This window comes from Sorghum bicolor, chromosome 3 (genome assembly GCF_000003195.3).
Source record: "Sorghum bicolor cultivar BTx623 chromosome 3, Sorghum_bicolor_NCBIv3, whole genome shotgun sequence".
NCBI lineage: Eukaryota > Viridiplantae > Streptophyta > Magnoliopsida > Poales > Poaceae > Sorghum > Sorghum bicolor.
Genome location: NC_012872.2, coordinates 67852341 through 67871011, shown reverse-complemented (window position 1 = coordinate 67871011; position 18671 = coordinate 67852341). Strand labels below are relative to the sequence as shown.

Below are 18671 nucleotides of genomic sequence, written 5' to 3'. Positions count from 1 at the left end.
AGTACATAGTACAACTATTTTTGAGCATTTTATTCTCATGCTCCTCAAACAACTTCAAACATTTGTTTAGAAGATTTGCAACTTTCTCATAAAAAAAAATATTGGCAACTTATATTGCCAACCTAGGATTCTAACGTGTGTCCACTCCGCTTCAAGTAGAGGTGTTTTAGTTTTAGTTTTGTCTTAACTTAAACTTATCTAATATTGACGAGTTTATAGAAAGTATATTAACATCTACCATATCTAAAAATCATGCTATTCAGACACATTTCATGGTAGACTTAGAAAAATTAATTTGATGTTGTAAAATGTTAGTACGACTTTTTTTTTAAAAAAATGATCAAAATCAGAGAAGTTTAACTCAATAGCTAATAAAACCAAAATGAATACCATTTAGAATAGAGGGTGTATAAGAAGAAAACCACTTAGGCAACGTCGATTCGTCAAACACTTCTAAATAGGTTGACTACACATCTAGTATAGTGCTAAAGAACGAAGGCCTTGTTTAGTTCATCCCGAAAACCAAAAAATTTTCAAGATTCTCTGTCACATCGAATCTTTCAACACATGCATGAAGCATTAAATATAGACGAAAATAAAAACTAATTGTACAGTTTATCTGGAAATCATGAGACGAATCTTTTGATACTAGTTAGTCCATAATTAGATAATATTTACCACAAACAAACGAAAATGCTACAGTAGCGAAATCCAAAATCTTTTCGCATCTAAACAAGGCCCAAGAACGAAACTCAAAAGTCAAATCAGTGCCTGCCTCTTTATGAAAGTTATTATCTCTAAAAGAATGAAAGTTACATCTGTGCAGCTAATTCTAGTCCCGACCGCCAAATCAAATTTACGCCTTACGGCATTGCCGACCAAAGTTACATACACTGTACACTGCATCACGTCATTTGGAAGAAACTGATACTGCCTTTCTAATAATATAGTATATAGATATAGAAATTGCCTACGTTTGAAGATGAGTAAAGGAAGTTTATACTCGAATGTCGATACTGTTCGTGGATTTAAAAAAGCCTAGAAAAAGGATAATACTGGAGTGTTCCGGGAACCTTGTGCTGCCGTCCTAGCATGGACGCCGGATGGAGACTGCCGCGTTCTTCCGTAAAATACAGCGGCGTGCGCGGGCCGAACACGAGAAAACATCGCGACCCGGACGGCAGAAACGCATCATCAGCTGCTCGATCCTGCGGATAAGCTCGAAAACCCTTTCTTCCATGGTCCTTTCCGCCCTAATTTATTGCCTTCCAGCGTACCCCACCCACCCCAGCCCACGCTGGCATGCGCGCCCACCCCACCGTTTCCCGGACTCCGCCGTTTCAAACTCGCGCGCGCTGCTCGGGTCCACACGCCAGGCCACGCTCCTCCTGTCATCCATCTCGACTCGGCTCGGCCATCGAACTCCAGCATCCAGCCGAGCACTAGCTGCTAGTATAAAGCACGCCTTCCCCTCCTCGTTCTCGAGGCCAAACTCAAAACAAGAACTCACAATCAACTTCAGTCCCGTAGAAGGAATTTGGAAAGCAAAAGTGCACCTCTGAGAGTTCAACTACTGCAGCTTGAATGGCAACGCCCAAGCTGTCCCCGGTCTCACCGGTGCGGCGGGACGACAAGCCGTGCGCGCCATCCTCCTCCTCGTCGACTGTTCTGAGGGTGCAGGACGCGTCCGCGGCCGAGGCGTACGAGCAGTACCTACGCCTGCCGGAGCTGTCGAGCCTGTGGAAGGCCGGGTGCTTCCCTGAGTGGGCGGGCGAGGGCCTGGTCAAGCCGGCGCTGCAGGCGCTCGAGGTCACCTTCCGCTTCGCGTCCCTCGCGCTCTCCGACCCGCGCGGCTACGCCAGCCGCCGCGAGCTCGCGCGCCGGCTCGAGTCCCTCGCGGCGCGGGAGGTGGAGCTGGTGTCCGCGCTCTGCGAGGGCGACGACCGCAGCGCGCCGCTCGCCGAGCTGAGCGCCTCCGGGGGCGTGCTCCCGCGGGAGCGCAGCGCGTCCGAGGTGTGGCAGCTGCCCGGGAGCGCCGCCGCCGTCGTGTGCCAGGTCAGCGAGGCCAGCCTGCTCCCGCGCCTCGCCGCGTGGGACAAGTCCGAGACGCTCGCTGCCAAGATCATGTACGCCATCGAGAGCCAGATGCAGGGCTGCGCCTTCACGCTCGGCCTCGGCGAGCCCAACCTCGCCGGCAAGCCCGTGCTCCAGTACGACCGCGTCGTGCGCCCGCACGAGCTGCACGCGCTCAAGCCCAAGCCGGCGCCGGAGCCCAAGTCTGGGTACCGCAACCGGGAGCACGAGACGCTGTTCACCATGTACCAGATACTCGAGTCATGGCTGCGCGCCGCGTCGCAGCTCCTCACCCGCCTCAACGAACGGATCGAAGCCAAGAGCTGGGAGGCGGCGGCCAGCGACTGCTGGATCCTGGAGCGCGTGTGGAAGCTGCTCGCCGACGTCGAGGACCTCCACCTGCTCATGGACCCGGACGACTTCCTGCGGCTCAAGAGCCAGCTCGCTGTACGGGCGGCTCCGGGGTCTGACGCGTCCTTCTGCTTCCGGTCCAGGGCGCTTCTGCACGTCGCTAACACCACTAGGGACCTCAAGAAGCGTGTGCCCTGGGTGCTTGGTGTCGAGGTCGATCCCAACGGCGGCCCACGGGTGCAGGAGGCGGCCATGAAGCTGTACCACAGCCGTAGGCGCGGCGAGGGTGAGGATGCAGGCAAGGTGGGGCTGCTCCAGGCCTTCCAGGCAGTGGAGGTGGCCGTGAGAGGATTCTTCTTCGCGTACCGGCAGCTGGTGGCGGCGGTGATGGGCACGGCGGAGGCGTCGGGCAACCGGGCGCTGTTCGTGCCGGCGGAGGGGATGGATCCGCTCGCCCAGATGTTCCTCGAGCCGCCCTACTACCCCAGCCTGGACGCCGCCAAGACGTTCTTGGCGGATTACTGGGTTCAGCAGATGGCGGGGGCCTCTGCTCCGTCAAGACAAAGCTAGCTGAGACGGCGAAATGGCGCGGCTGGATAGCGACCAAATCGCGCAGTTTTGGGGGCCTGAAGATACAATATATATGCATGCATCGTAATTTCGTTGTGGCCTTGTGGTGATAGAGTGATTCATTTCTATAGCGATCATGTAAGCACTAGATTCTCTTACTATCACTGCGCGCTGCGTTGTGTTGTGTTCTACATATGGAGAGATTGATTCAGTTAGATGCCATTTGTAACTATAGGCAAGCATTTCAATTGGGCAACGTGTATATATGGAACTTCTGTAAATACGTGTAGATGGTTTCATGTATTCAACTGACTGTACTTTGTTGATCGATCCAATATGAAGACTGGAGTAAATTCAGGAGCCAGGACGGACATGCCTACACTGTAGTGCAGAGGCAGAAATCAAAACCTAAGAACACCATCAACGAAGTTCTCATAAAAACTCTACGAACAATGCTAGGTACAAATTTTATTTCGAGATAATATCTCAAATAAATATTAGGCACTGATTTTCTAGATTTTTTAATTAATGGAATAATTAATCTAAGAAAAGAAAAAAACATTGTTAAATCACCTCATCACGGGAGACAAGCAAGGGCACAGCACGGTCCCTTTCTTTTGTGTGGGCATCGTTCCCTTTGGCTCTTTTGCATAAAAAATACATTACAATATTCAGTTATAAAATAAGATACATTTATGAAAAAAATAATAAGCAAAATATGTTACAAAATACAAACTTAAAGTGACTACTCGATCATTTAGGTATACCACAACAAAGCTCAAACTCTACAGAAATTAGTCAATTTCAGTGAAAAACATGGGAATAGAACAAAGAAAATCAGACAAACACGGCCCTACGTTAAGGTGTATAATAAAAAAAAATGTCAAATCAATAGCTCTTTCTAAAAAAACACTGCCTCTTTGTTTAAGAGCTTTTTTTCGCCACTCGCCCATTCGTGTATAAACTTCTGCTGCACAGACCAACATCCCTTTCCTTGAGACAGCGGCGATGCACACATGCTGCTCTCATTCGCATCACATGGCAAGCAATCTGTCGACACGAGACGAGCTGAGTTCAGCGGGTGGTTACTCACCAGGTTCATTGCAGCTGTTCAAGCAACACAAGAGTGGTTCTCGACATAGACGCTCACAAACACTACAACATGTCTGTTTATAGAAGGCATTTTGTCAAAGGCATTTTTATTAAAATGCCTTAATTTTTTGTTGTATAAAGGCACTCTTCTAAAAATGCCTTTTAAAAACATATTTTTAAAGGCCAAATTAGAAACGCCTTAAGTGCCTATTAGCAATAGGAGGCATCTTTATCAAAACGCCTTAAATACCTATAGCTATTGGAGGCGTTTTGAAAAAATGCCTTCAAAGTCATGTGCTGCAGCATGAGTAAAAAGTTACACAAATGTTACTTCACCAGAAAAAGCAAACGACACTAGGAAACAAACAAAACTGCGATATTTTATTTAGCAAAAGAAAAGCTGGAGATTGCGTGGGACACACAAATTGTTTCTTCTGGGCCATAGCCCACGCAAATTGTTTCTCCTAGGCCACGGGATTGCAAGCAACTGTCCACATCTTTTCTGGACTCACCCTTTCGCTCGCCTCCGTCCACTCCCTCCACATCCACATCGCCACCTCTGCTTGCCACACCGCTGCATTACCTCCTCCACGCCCTCTCCCTTCTGGATCTCTCTCCTCGCTAAGGCTCGCGACTCTCACAGCACGCGAGTAGCCGCCATCGAGCTGGCGATGGTGCAGACGATGGCCGCACGGCAAAGGGAGCGGAGGTGCCACTGGCACGGGGCCACTCGCCGGCCTGCGCACGCAGATGAGGCTGCACGTGCCTCTTCACGGCGGCGGTGGCCACCTCAAGCGGTCACGACAGCGACAAGATTCCTCATCTGTGGCGAGCCCCTGATGCGGCGACGGCGGTGGCGTGACTTCCTCATGCGCGGCATGCCCCTGATGCGGCATCGGCGGAGCGGCTCCCTGATTCGTTGCGGTGGCGCAGCGGAACCGGCGCGCGGGCTGCTGAATCCTGATCTGTGACAGTAGCAGCAGTTCGGCCACTCAGCACACCTGAAGGCAACGACGACGCCGGCCAAGGTAAAATTATCCGCGGTGCCCAGCTTAGTGGAGATTTAGGGTTCGTTGGCAAAAATTCGTGAACTAAGGTATGCAAAATTACAAATCCGCTTGCTATGCTCTACTCAATCGAATGCACTAGGGTTTATGCAAATTCTGAGATAAATAAACATTGTGTGTTATCCAACGCAAGGTATGCAAAATTGCAAATCCTAGCCTGCCCTGCTCTGTCAATCGAATGTACTAGGGTTTATGCAAATTCTGAGATAAATAAACATTGTTTTCTGTAGATAGTTATATAGGAATTGTATACATATATATACATTTATTTTTCTTATTTGCACAAATGAATTAGACAGAATGTACCAGGGTTTATACAATTTCTAAGATAAATACACATTGTTTCCATTGGTGTAGGAGAGTTATTTAGGGATGGTACAATAACTTGTACACATCTGTATATACCAAACCTTTTCTTATCTGCACAAATGAATTAGAAATAATAAACTAAGTAAATAAACATTTTTTTGCATTGGTGGAGGGTTATCTAGGAATTGTACAGTAACTTGTATAGATCAGTTTTTTTGCCAATTGTCTAAACCAAACTTTTGTTATCCGCGCAAATTTAGAAGAGCGCAGTTTGTTTGGAGTTTTTACCTGTTTTATTGGTACAAGCTTGCTGTTGATTCAATTGGAATCAGGGGGAGCCTTGAAGAAAGCTAAAATGAAAAAATGTAATTGCAAATAGGAGATGAGGATTCATATTTGATTTTCCTGGAAATGATGGTTTTGCTGATATTTGACGTTGTAAACAGAAATTGCTTAAATGAGTTGTCCTAGAGGTAGTGAAAAGGATGAGTTATACCCAGCAGCAGATATAGTGCCTCAGGATATTCATTAGCTTGCACGAGGTAAAGCAATATACCGATATATCGATTCAGTGCCATATAGAATGTATAGCTTTTGACAAGTCTATCTAACATGTGCCTGAGTTTACGAGATCCACAAGCTTATGGATTATCTTGTGATAACCACATCCTCTCGATATTTAATTAAATTGGATATTTTTACGCTTTTGAGAAATACCTTGGCCTCATTGAACTTAAAATGCAGTGATAGTGGGTGGACAAGTAGCTGAGGTGCATGATCCTCTTATAGTAGCTGAGCCATTGCTTCTATAGTGGTCATGCTCTTGTCTTTGTTTTCAATGATAGGATTCATGCACAGTTTTATATCTTAGATTAGATGTCTGCACGCTGGTCTTTGACAATGATACATGTCTTCTTAGATTAGCTGACCCATTGCTTCTATAGTGTTGCAGTCATTAAGGACATGTAGTGGATGAGAACGTCTAGGTAATACTTAGAGAGTGCTCATGATTTTTCCTAGTCAAGTCTAAATCTGTAGCAAGATGAATTTTGATAGTTGCATCTTAAGTGGCCTGTCGAGCATGATTAAGGCCTTGATTGTGCTGGTTGATGTGCTACCTGTACGACCAATTGGCGAAGAGCTGTGATTCACAAACACACTATGCAAGCGATTAGCGATTGGGGTTTCCTTCTGATTGGTTGTAGTGATTTGTTCTCTTCAGGTGCGGTGGTCCATATACATGTTGGATCCAATTGGATTGTTTTCTGCACGTCTACAATTATCAGGTTAGCGTCATTGTCACTGGAACCTGTATGCTTCAGTTATCCATCTGCTCAAGATAAGTTTGGGTCATTATCTAGTTGATTGCTATTTGGCTTATAAGCAGCTGGTTGATATCACGAAAGACAGGAGGCAAGATTGCTTCCAATGAGCACACATTGCCCATGGGGGTTCATTGGAGTTCCCAAAGTTTGTTGCTCTTCATCAGGTTTGAAGCAGGCTTTTATTATAAATTTTTGGTTCTGAGCACTAGCTTTTGTGCAGTGTCACCAAATCGCCTGCTTGCTTTGCTTGCTACTCGCTTTTGAGTTGCTACATTGATATTGTAGTAAACATACCAGTAAAGCTAGGATCGTGCTACTCCTTGGTTTTCTCGTTCCTTATAAAACTTATGTTGTGCAAAATTATTAGGAATCTGTTCTGATCCTTTCAAAATTGTTCTTTGCAGTGAAGCTAGGATCATGCTGTTCTGCTGATCAGTAAGCTATATCTTGAAGTTCAGTTTGGTTTTCATTTCTAGTTTTTGAAGTCATTTATGAAATTTAGTGTAATCTCTCTAATGGTAAAACATTAGCACACTACTTAGTACACCTTCACACATTGGGACATGTCTGATTTCAAGTAGGAGCAACTGCCAAGTGATGACAATAGGAAGGCTGGTAGTGACTCAACACATATAGTCAGCTGAACTTTTACACACATTTATATGGCTGTGATGTGAACATGTCAGTCTTGTATCTCTCTTAAAGGGAGCAAGAAGCCTCATTCAGGAGTGAGGACCTAAACATCAAGGCTGAGGAGCATTATTTGGAGATGGATAGTTGATTATTTTTCCACCTTATGATTGTATCTGATTACAAATATAATATGTATGTCTGCAAGATTTAAATGTTTGGATGTAATCTTTACTATAATTGAAATCTTCTCCAAGCAAATCCCACCTACAAGATCAACGACTCACAGCATATGTCATACAGATTAGACGGTCCAGATTAGAAGTATGATGACGACCTTACATCTCTACTCTCCGCCCTACTCTCCGTCCTCAGCCTCAACCAAGGACAAGCACCGGCCAGCAGCGGAGCCGTGCCGCTCGAGCACGAGGTCGACGACAAGCAAGTCCACGAGCACGTCAGTGAGGGGGTCATGCGCTTGTCCTCCGGCAGCGGCGGCTCCGGCGGAGGGGGTTCTCGTTCCAGCAGCAGCGGATCAAGTGGCGGTTCTGGTTCTCGTTCCGACAGTGGATCATCAAGCGGCGGTGGCGGTTCTCGTTCCGGCGGCAGCGGGTCAAAGGGCGGCGGTTCCCGTTCCGGCGGTGGATCAAGAGGCGGTGGCTCTCGTTCCGGCAGCGGGTCAAAGGGCGGCGGTTCCCGTTCCGGCGGTGGATCAAGAGGCGGCGGCTCGAGAGGCACCACGAACTATGATGATGATGATGATAGCGTGCTTGACGTGCTCGATTACGACGATTCGTCTGCCGGTGCCCGCGGCGGCGCTTGGAAGACTGGAGTCGCTGCCACGTTTCTTGCCGTCGCCTCGCTCTTGTACATCTAGACACACGCGGACGCACTGCGTAGGGTGCATGATCTCGATGGCATCGATCATCGTAGTATTTTTTTAATATCGATCATCGTAGTTATTAGTTTATTATTATACTAGGTTCGTGCCCATGCGTTGCAACGGAATAACTAAACTTTAATACATAAAACACATGGATCGCACGATAAGAACACAATACTATGAAATTAAACACATGGATCTCACAAAATCTTTGAAAATTTTCTACATACCCTTCCTTGCTTGTCTTCTTGGCATTGCGTGATAGACTTTGAACATAGGTGCCTGATTTTGTTAGACATTTTTTGTTTTATTATTCCTTTAATCGATCTCTATAATTTTGTTTTTCTTGCTTGTTTGTCCAATAAGGCAGGTATACACCTACACTAACTACAATCAAGTATCTCATTTTTTATAGACTTGTTACCAAAGTTACAAGACAAATGATGGGCATTTGTAGATCAGCTGTGTTTCTCAATTTTTCTACATAGCATTTGTTAAAACCAAATATATATTCCCAAAAAAAGTACCGTAATTTTCATATAGACTTTCTTGTTAGTGGGGTAGGTTTGTTTTTAGTTTTATGATTTTTTTTAGTTTTGTAATTTTTTCTAAATGTCACCGTAGCGTTAGCACGGGTAATATACTAGTGTGTTAATGTGTGCTCTCATCTTGAATGGATTGCACCGGTTTGATAATGGATTGTGCCAATTTGATATTGCTAGCAGTTCAATATGGATAACTTGGTTTTGGAGGCATTTTCAATAATGCCTCCATTAATGTTTGAAGGCCTTATACAGAATGCCTCTAAAAGTATTTTAGGCAACTAGAAAATGCCTCTACATATTGATTTTAGAAGGCATTTTGAAAAAATGCCACAAAAGCTCTTTCGCGTCCAGGTTTTTGCAGGCATTTTTAAGAACGCCTAAAAAGATCTTTTTGGGCATTTTGACCACTTTTGAAGGCGTTCTTAATTGCCTTGTATGATGAGACGTGCTGTAGTGAAACACGAACGCACATTCATCTTACCCTATTCCTATAAACACATCCGAAGAATCAAGTTGGACTGGTAAATGTTGAGATTTACGAAATTACTATAGGCACCTTACTGTCGACGGGCACGTCGTCTACCACTAAAAACATAACGTCGTTAAATTCTAAAATAAATCCAGAAAAATACGCCCGTCGTCTACCACTAAAAACATAACGTCGTTAAATTCTAAAATAAATCTAGAAAAATCCAAGAACCCGTGTCAAGTCGAGCTCTTAAACCCGAGTAGACATGTTTTACTACAAGTTAGCTCATAGTATATGATCAGTTGGCCTCGACCAGGGGTTACGCGAGCCATTCTTGCAAAAACAGAATAAGAACGAGGTGAAGTCTCAAGAAAAGAGAGAACCTTATCACAATGTAGGAGTTGAAGAATCTCCAGCAGGAAAATGGAAAAATAAATTCCATCCAAAAAAAAGGAAAAAAAAAAAGAAAGGGCCATACGGTGACTCGGCGCTATTTTCTCACTGCACTCAAAAAGACGCTTCAGTCAGTTTTGCAGTAAATAAACTCCAAATCTTCAGAACGCCTTTGTTAACGAATGACGACGCAAGCTGCTGCTGAACTTGGCCAGGTACAACCTGCTCATCCAACAAACAATTGATGAAGCTATTGAGGACGCGAGGCTGTCTCCGTTCAGCTGTGGCCAGGGCAAACTTGACACCTCGGCAAGCTATAAGCTTCTGAAAGCTAGAGGGCAGAACTCTGACCCGGCATCATTGTTTATTATTTGGAGGAACGCTTCGCCGCCGAGGGTGCAGCTGTTCATGTGGCTTGCCGTCGGAAGAATTCAGTGTCGTGCGTCGTGCCAATCTTTTTAGGAAGCACATTGTGGACAGCCCATCATGCATGTATGTGACGCATTGGAAGAAACGAGGGAACCTCTGTTGTTCCAATGCACGAAGGCCCTCAGAATGGTTTTGCTGCATACGATATTCCCTCTAGTCCTCTACAATCAAATCAGTGCAGTTCCCTAGCAGCAGCATAGCATGTTTGTTGCCTGCTGTTGAGAGCTTTGGAAAAGAAGAAATGGTGTCGTTTTCCATGACGAAGGGCGTCGTGTTTGCAACGCTGCATCGAGGAGAAATTTGCTGTTATAGGATACAAACATGTAGGTTTCGCTATAATAGGATTTCAAATATCTATTTTGTTATAACGACTCTTAAAACATTAACACTTTGCTATTATAACATCATGGCCTTCAAATAGACAAATTAAACTCAAATCTCTTCAAATTCAAATATTTTTATTTAATCATGGTTGAATCTTGCTAGCAGCAGCAAGCAGCCGGCAAGGCTGAGCCAGCCGGCCAGGCAGCAGCGCCGGCCAGCAGCCATGCAGTAGCAGCCGCCGCGCAGTTCTGTGATTAAATAAAAATATTTGAATTTGAAGAGATTTGAGTTCAATTTGTCCATTTGAAGGCCATGATGTTATAATAGCGAAGTGTCAATGTTTCGAGAGTTGTTATAGCGAAGCTGATGTTTGGAATCCTATTATAGCGAAACTCACACGTTTGGGATCCTATAATAGCAAATTTCTCTGCATCTAGGCAGCCAGGCCTCTCGGCCCAGTTCAGACCCATACCAGCCACAGCCAGGCTTTTTTTTACATGAGACACAGACTTTAGCGGTACAAGGCTCTATATTTAGAGCAGATAAAATAAGAGAGGATGTTTCCCTCTTTTATTCTCCTACTCTTGTCCCTGTGGATCACACTGGGGACGAGGCGCTGGCCAGGGACTGGAGAAGGCCATGCAGGAGGACTCTAGTGCAAGGTATAAACTTGACCTTAGTAATTTTGGTCTTGGGCTGAGATTTATGGGCCAATACTACATATAGGTGGTAAGAGTAACCACAATATATGGTAAAAGTAGTTTATAGTGATTAAAAAATACCTACTACCCATAAGACAATAAAAAATCTTATATTTATTGTACACCTGCGACGGCAGACAGGTTGAGGATGGATTCTTCCATCCACTCGCACGAAGTGACACGGGAGGTTCACATGAGTTTTTTTATTTCGCCTAGGACCCACTCCTATAGCCTAGGTGATCTATACACATTGTGCCTTAAAATTTAACTATTGACATCTGTTGTGGATCCCACCTTCTATGGACTACTTTAGCCATATACATTGAGCTTGCTCACTAAGCTACGACTAGGCCCATGGCCTAGAGGGCTTAGCCCCACATCCGCCCCTATTTTTAATAATCATATCTAATAAATTCATTCACTAAATATAATACTCCCTTCGTTCATAAAAAAACTTATGTTTTAGTTTTATCACAAGTCAAACAAACTTAAGTTTGACTAAATCTATAGATATTTTTTTTCTAATATTTTGGTCACAAAATAGATATACTACTAACATATATTGCATGATGATTTTAATTTACATAATATAAAACATTAGTATGTTAGTGTATAAATTTGGTTGAACTTTAAATAATCTGACTCAGTATAAAACTAAAACATCAAGTTTTGTTTAAGACAGATGGGGTATAAGATTCTAGATCGTGATAGAACACGAGTCGATGGCTAGTTCCCTCTCAATTCGATGGATAAACCCCAAGAAGTACTGTATAAAGATGAAACTGCTATACAGATTATACTAGCATTACGTAGTTATGTACTATCGTTTATTTGTACCTACAAATGTTCACAATTTCACTCTAGATTTTCTGAAGAACAGCAGACATGTTCGCTCGTGGCTTGCACAGAGCTTCCAGTGGGACAGCCTTAGACATGATGGTGCCAGTGGCTGTTGCCATGTCAACTTCTGCATCCCCAATCCTGGTCCAGTCGAAGCATTGGAGCAGCGCCCCCAGGACCAGCCCCATGGTTCGCATCGCGAGATTCTCACCGGGGCACCTGCGCCTCCCCATCCCAAATGGCATCATAAACTTCCCCTCTGCTCTGCCGTGCTCGAACCTCTCCGGCCTGAACTCCTCCGGGTCCTCCCATGTCGCCGGATCCCTGTGGATGGCGTACGCATTGACAAGGATCATCGATCCTGCCGGGACGTCGTACCCGTGGATCTTGCAGTCAGTAGACGCCTCGTGCGGCAGTAGCATCGGCGCGGCCGGGTAGAGGCGAAGCGTCTCGCTGATGATGCAGTGGAGGTACGGCAGACGGGGAAGGTCGTTCTTGTCGAGAAGACGACCCTCTCCGACATTGGAGTCGATTTCTTCTTGCGCCTTTTTCAGCACATCTGGGTGGTTAAGCAGGAGCGACATTGCCCATTCCATGGTCGTTGAGGTCGTCTCCGTGCCGGCGCCGAGCAGATTCTTCAATCCAGATACAATACGAGGAAAAAGTATTAGTGAAAGAAAGCATGATAATTAGCTGCGCTAAGCTAAGGACATGGAAACATGCGTAGTGCTACTCACTGGAACGAGAGCGTTGATGAAGTGGTCCGTGTAGACATCAGGCTCTGTTTTCTGCAGTGACAGCATGACACCGATCATGCCCATCTTCTCGTCAGAATCGCTGGCATCGGCCTCGCCTTTCTTGCGTTCCAGCTGCTTCAGCTTCTGCCTCTCTGCATCGATCATCTTGTCGAAGAACTGGTTCCTTCGCGTAACCACGTCCGCGAGCTTCCTCTTCGCGCCATACACATCGAGCCACCGTAGCAGGGGCATGTAGTCCCACAGGTTGGCCACACCAACGAGCGGGATGATCTCCTCGATGATGTCCTTCATCTCCCGCGCCTCCTTGGACATGTCCTCGTCCGCGTCGTCGGAGTAGGTGTTCCTGGTCTGCGCCATGATCTCCATGAGGACGCTGTGGGAGAGGTCGAACAGCCTGCGCTTCAGCTCGACCCTGGCGGCGGCGCCCGGCGCGGAGGCGGATGCGCGGGCAAGACGGCGCACCATGGCGCGCAGCTCGCGGGCGATTACGGTGTCGGACATGATGTTGACGCGGTGCGCCGAGAGGAGGTGCACGGTGGCGACGCGGCGCATGGTGCGCCAGAGCGCGCCGTAGTTGACGACGGTGAGCACCGAGTAGTCGAAGCTGGCCTCACGCGCGGACGGGAAGTGCGGGCGGTTGGCGATCGCGACGTCGAGCTCTCCGGAGAAGCACTCCTTGGCCAGCGCCGCCGAGCCGATGACGACGGCGTGGCGGCCGCCGAATCGCAGGTGGACAACCGGCCCGTGGCGCGACACGAGGTCGGCGAGCGAGGTCTGGAGCGGCTTCTTGAGCAAGGGGAGGTGGCCGAGGATGGGGAACGCGAACCGCGGGCCAGGTGGCAGCCGTTGCTGCTTCTTGCCGCGCCTCGTCAAGAAGTGGTGGAGCAAGACGAGGAGCACGGAGGTGACCACGGCGACGTAGTAGAATCTCTCCATGGCTCCTCTTCCTCTGTAATGAAGCGGCGGTGATGGTGGAGCGTGCGATGAGCTGAAACTTGGGAGCAGTTCTAGCTGTGGGAAGTGCTGTGTGTGTTGTTCTTCTCCATTGCCATTATTATATGATAGTATACCATATATGGATGGGCGTGGTCATATTTATATGAGGCCATTCGCTCTCAAAAGCAAAAATGGCGACGAACTTGTGGCTGTGAGATGTTTCGCTGTTGACTGTCGCACGTTTGTCAATGGTTATCTTCGTCTTCCTCTCCACGGATGTTTTGTGCCGTGAGCCGGAACCAAGAGGCTTTGACGCATCTCACAAGCGAAGCAACTGCAGCAGCAGCTCGTGCCTCTGGCGGTAGAAAGCGAACTGGGATTCGAATTCGCTCTTGAAAGGGTCAACAGTAATCTTCAGAAACAGCCGTACTGGAATTCTTCCCGGCGCAACCGCAAGGAAACTCCTGGTCGCCAGATGCCTGAAATCAATGACTGACAGACATCCAGAGAGGAATTAGAAAAAAAAAAGATGTATAGTGTTGGTCTTCTAGATGGTTAGATTAAGATCTAGTACATAATATTTTTCGCCTGGAAAATACTTAGAAATCAAGCATTAAAAACAACTCTTTTTTTAGGAAAAAAAATCTTCCTTCATTCTATATATCATAATAATAAGTATAGACTCCACTAAAGGACGAACTAAACCAAATATATTTTCCTATAAAAAAGTCAACAGAGCTTCAAAACTGAACTCCACTCTCGTGAATCGAAGAAAATTATTCACAGAAAAAAATCATGTTACCTCCTTCAATTTTTAGGAAAGTCTCAGGAGCGAAACCACATTGAAGTTACCTTTGTGCACAGGCACCATGGTAAAAATATTTTTGCCATTGAACAACCTTATATTTCACCATATGTTTCAATTAGTGCACCAAGGTTCATTTGCCTCTAGCTCCACCTCTGGAAAGTATGTTTTCTAACTTAAATAAACTCTTAAACCAGATAAATCAACTTTCTGAACTTTTAAAACCATTTAGTTTACCTGTCTGACCGGTTATAAGCAGTTTTCAATGGCGACTTTGTCTTTTTCTTTTTTATTTATTTTAGTTGAACCTTTAAAAAATCATAGTAAATCATAAAATAAAAAATCTTATTTTATTGGACTCCAATCCACATGAGTGGATCTACACGGTGAATCTATGTTTTTCTGTAATTAATTCATAGTTATAGTTACTATGGTCCAATCGTGATAAACTTTTTATGATGAGCCAATTATTGCATGCTTGAACTATAGTGAAAGTTATACTCATTGAATCATGTATAGCTTATTTATAGAATTTATAAATACATTTTTAACAAGCATACACCTAAATAAATGTGATAGACGCACATGAGCTGGGCTGGCGCAGCCCAGCACACACCGTACGAGCTTTGCTTAAAGGTAGGCCAGGCTTAGAACATCACACCCACTAGGCTGGACTTTTGTATTGGGCCGTGTCTTCAGGTCTGGTCCAAACTAATATCAAATTTTCAATCACACCATGTCGGTTTAGGGTTTAGGGTTTAGGGTTTTTTTGGAAGTGTTGGGATCTAGTTGTGTTCTTTTCCTCTTCATTCCAGTTTCTTCCGCAGTAAGAACTCTACTTTTTTTTTCTTTTTTTTTTGTGCGTGCATCTTCTTATTATAAGACGCTCGCTCAGTCCGTGATTCTTCTTAAACCGTGCACCCTGTGCTGGAGACCCAGAGAGATCTCAACGGAAGGAAAAGATCAGATCCTTTCTGGTTGGTGGTAGCAATGGCAGATTGCGCACGCAGGCAGCACATGCCTCCATATATCGACTTCAATAATCCGATAAGCTTTGATTCATTTGGCAAGGAGCCAAGGACCAAGGACACGCCATTCCTCAGGACATGCTTCTAGCTAGCTGCTAGTACCTTACAGGATTCGTTGAACGTAGACATGGCTGTTGAGACTCGGGAGAAGCTACATCAGCAAAATTTCAGTGCTTGCTCATGTCAGCTAAAACAGTCACTATTTCAGCACAGCAAATTCTCAGCGCTAGTTCTTTTTTTATATAATTTTTTTAAGAGGGGAAACCTCTGCTTTTAAGAAAGCAAGTAGTTTGGATACAAAACTGGGGTAACCAGTGACAAACAAAGCACAAAACAAAAGATACAATGAAGATAACAGACCAAACACACGGCCTGGACACACTACTCAAATCTCATGAATATCAGTTGGCATCGTCGCGTTTGTCTTGAAGCTTCGCATCCAGCAAACCACCATATCCTTCACTTGTGACATTCTCCATCTGTCGTCTTCCTTAAGCAGTATCATCCACTTCTGTAACAAGGATAAAGCACCATACAATACATCAGATGGCATCTTAGGAAACACTTTTTCAATAGCCATATTGTTTCTAGTCACCCAAAGTGTCCACGCAAATCCGGCAAACACAAACATAATAAGCCAAGACGACAAAGGCCCCTTGCCATATAACCAGCTTTCCAACAGCTCGTGTAAAGATCTAGGCACTGACTCCAAATCAAACACTTCTTTTAAGATTGTCAAAGCATTTTTGCTAAGGGGCAATCAAAGAAGATATGATTAACATTTTCCAAAACATCACAAATACAACATTTGTCATCCCCTTTCCAACCTCTTTTGATCAAAGAAAGATCAACCTGTAGCTTATTATTGAAGACCTGCCAAAGGAAAAATTTTATCTTTAACGGGATTTTGCACTTCCAGATAATACCAGCTACTCTACTAGGCATGCCTCTATTGGACAAGAATCTATAAAGAGATTTGGTTGTAAAAGATTTAGACTTATCAAGGGCCCAGAACACTGTATCAGGATTATCATCTATCGAGACATGTTGCAGCTCATCATATAGCATAGTCCATCTCTGGAACTCTTCACTAGAAAGGGCTCTATGAAAGTCTATAAACCATTCCTGATTCACCCAACAATCAGAAACAGTACTATACGGGTCTCTCACCATTCTGTAAAGATCTTCATAATGAATCTTTAGTGGAACATCCATTAACCAACAATCTTGCCAAAACTGACAATTCCTACCATTCCCAACTCTAAAGATTGCCCCCAATTTAAACTGATGTATATATATAAAAAGAGATAACATTCAGATTCTGGGATCAGTGATCAGAATTGCAAGTTTTGTTGGAGGGCATGCAGGTAGTGCAAGTGATGATTATGCGTAAAGATATATTGTTGCAGATCACCATCAGAAAGGTATCAGAATGCGAACAGACAACTGACCGTAACTTTGTTGGTTAGAAAAATGTTACCGTGTAACATGTCCATTTAGGTTTAAAGTCCTCGACTTGATGCAGACACTAGTATTTTTCTAGATTTTTTGCAAGATTTAATGGTACTATACATCTGTGTGTTGTGTTTCGTAAAAACATAAGGAAAAAAAGAGAAGGTATCAGAATACTCTGAGCTATCCAAATTCCGTGAAGCGACTGCAAACTTGATAGTGGATTTTTCTTCTTGAAGTTGTGAGCCAAACTTGATCGTGGATTTTTCCTCTTGGAAGCGACTGCAAACTCCGGATCCTAGTTCGGTCAGTGAACACAACAGAACAATCCACAGAGAGGCAGATCACATCACAGCTTCATCTCTACGCGATCAAGAACAGTTGGTTCAGAATAAGTTCAGGCACAACCTTACATATCACAGGTGGCGAAGCCGGCCGGGCATGTGACACAATGCAAGCTCGATCATGCCCCGTCGCCTCCAACGCAGTGCGCAACGACGACTGAGAGTGGTGACTTGGCCCCGTTGATGGCATCCATCACAGACACATCTTGATCAGAACCGTATCAATTCTCAGCACTGTTTCTGATGAGGTGACATGAGTTCGACTCAAAAGGACTTGTAGTTCTCGTCCGAACTGGGCATGGCCCTGCAGCCTTTGGCTGCTCGTCTTTGGCGGATTAGTCGGTTGGTTCTGTCCAGCATGGCGTTGGACAGGAAGTGAGGAAGACCATCACGCAGCAGAAGGACGCTGAGGAGTATGTGTCCGTAGAAAAGGACGTTACCACTGAAGTTTCTGTTGTGCTCTGGTTTCCAAGGGACACTAGCAGACTGCAGACGGGATAGCATACCGGCTCGTCAGTCAGTGACAGATCAGGTTGGATTCAGACTGTGAGAGCCATGATATCTCGTCAATGCTCATGCCAGTCGAGAAGCTGTTGCTGGCGATCGTGATACCTATGCTGTTAGCCCGTAACACGCTGTTCCCTTGGAAATATGTATTTGCTTCTTTCATGGATCATGATTGAACCATAGCTACTGATTGTTGATGAATGTTTCGTAATCAAGAACTTCGCAAAATTTAGTTCGTTCGTACAGGGTTGATCAAGAACTACAATGCTACTACATCATTGCATGGATACAGCGCAAGCGAGAAAGAATTATTGCTTGGAAGACAACTGGGCATATATTCTGATGAAAGTGCTAATGACTTTGGGAAGAACTGCTGCTATATCGGCAAATTCCATCTGCATTTTCAAGTAAAAGGCCTGCCTATAATGCCAGTCGGATCTGATGCGGACCTTCCTACTTGACTCCCGGAAGTTACAGCACGGTGTATTTGAAATCAATGATTTTTTTTTTTTGCCAGGTGGCCAGGTGCTCCATTTCTGACGCCTAAGCTCTGATTGAATCAATCTGCCCTCTATCTCCAGCAAATTGCCACTTTATACAACTATAAAAAGAAGAAGAAGAAAAGGAAAGGAATCCGTTTGGCCTCCTTCTTTCCCTCTTGTGCTTACCAAAAAAAGTTTTTATATACGAAATGATAAATTCAGCGCCATATGGAAAGGTGTGGTCTTTCCTCTCTCCTTTGCATATTTATTATGTATAGACATATTCTTTGCTTTTGTTTTTTTTAATGTTGAAAATTGTTATTGGGTACAGCATTACTACGTAGCCTTAGGTGCTAAG

The 18671-nt window shown here is 45.0% G+C and overlaps 2 protein-coding genes and 1 long non-coding RNA gene across 3 annotated transcripts; 2 read left to right on the top strand and 1 right to left on the bottom strand.

Moving 5' to 3' along the window:
• LOC8058932 (nematode resistance protein-like HSPRO1) lies at positions 1442-3351 on the top strand. Its single transcript, XM_021458054.1, has one exon. It carries the CDS (start codon positions 1585-1587, stop codon positions 2992-2994), a length of 1410 nt encoding a protein of 469 aa, XP_021313729.1. The 5' UTR covers positions 1442-1584; the 3' UTR covers positions 2995-3351.
• On the top strand, positions 4642-8298 carry LOC110433569. The gene is made up of 3 exons (XR_002451053.1): positions 4642-6748; positions 6850-6951; positions 7192-8298. It is a non-coding gene; the product is annotated as an uncharacterized LOC110433569 (long non-coding RNA).
• LOC8060115 (isoflavone 2'-hydroxylase) lies at positions 11813-13835 on the bottom strand. The gene is made up of 2 exons (XM_002456611.2): positions 12739-13835; positions 11813-12636 (listed from the first exon to the last, which is right to left on the bottom strand). The coding sequence occupies exons 1-2, from the start codon at positions 13693-13695 to the stop codon at positions 12022-12024; spliced, it is 1572 nt and encodes a 523-aa protein (XP_002456656.1). The 5' UTR covers positions 13696-13835; the 3' UTR covers positions 11813-12021.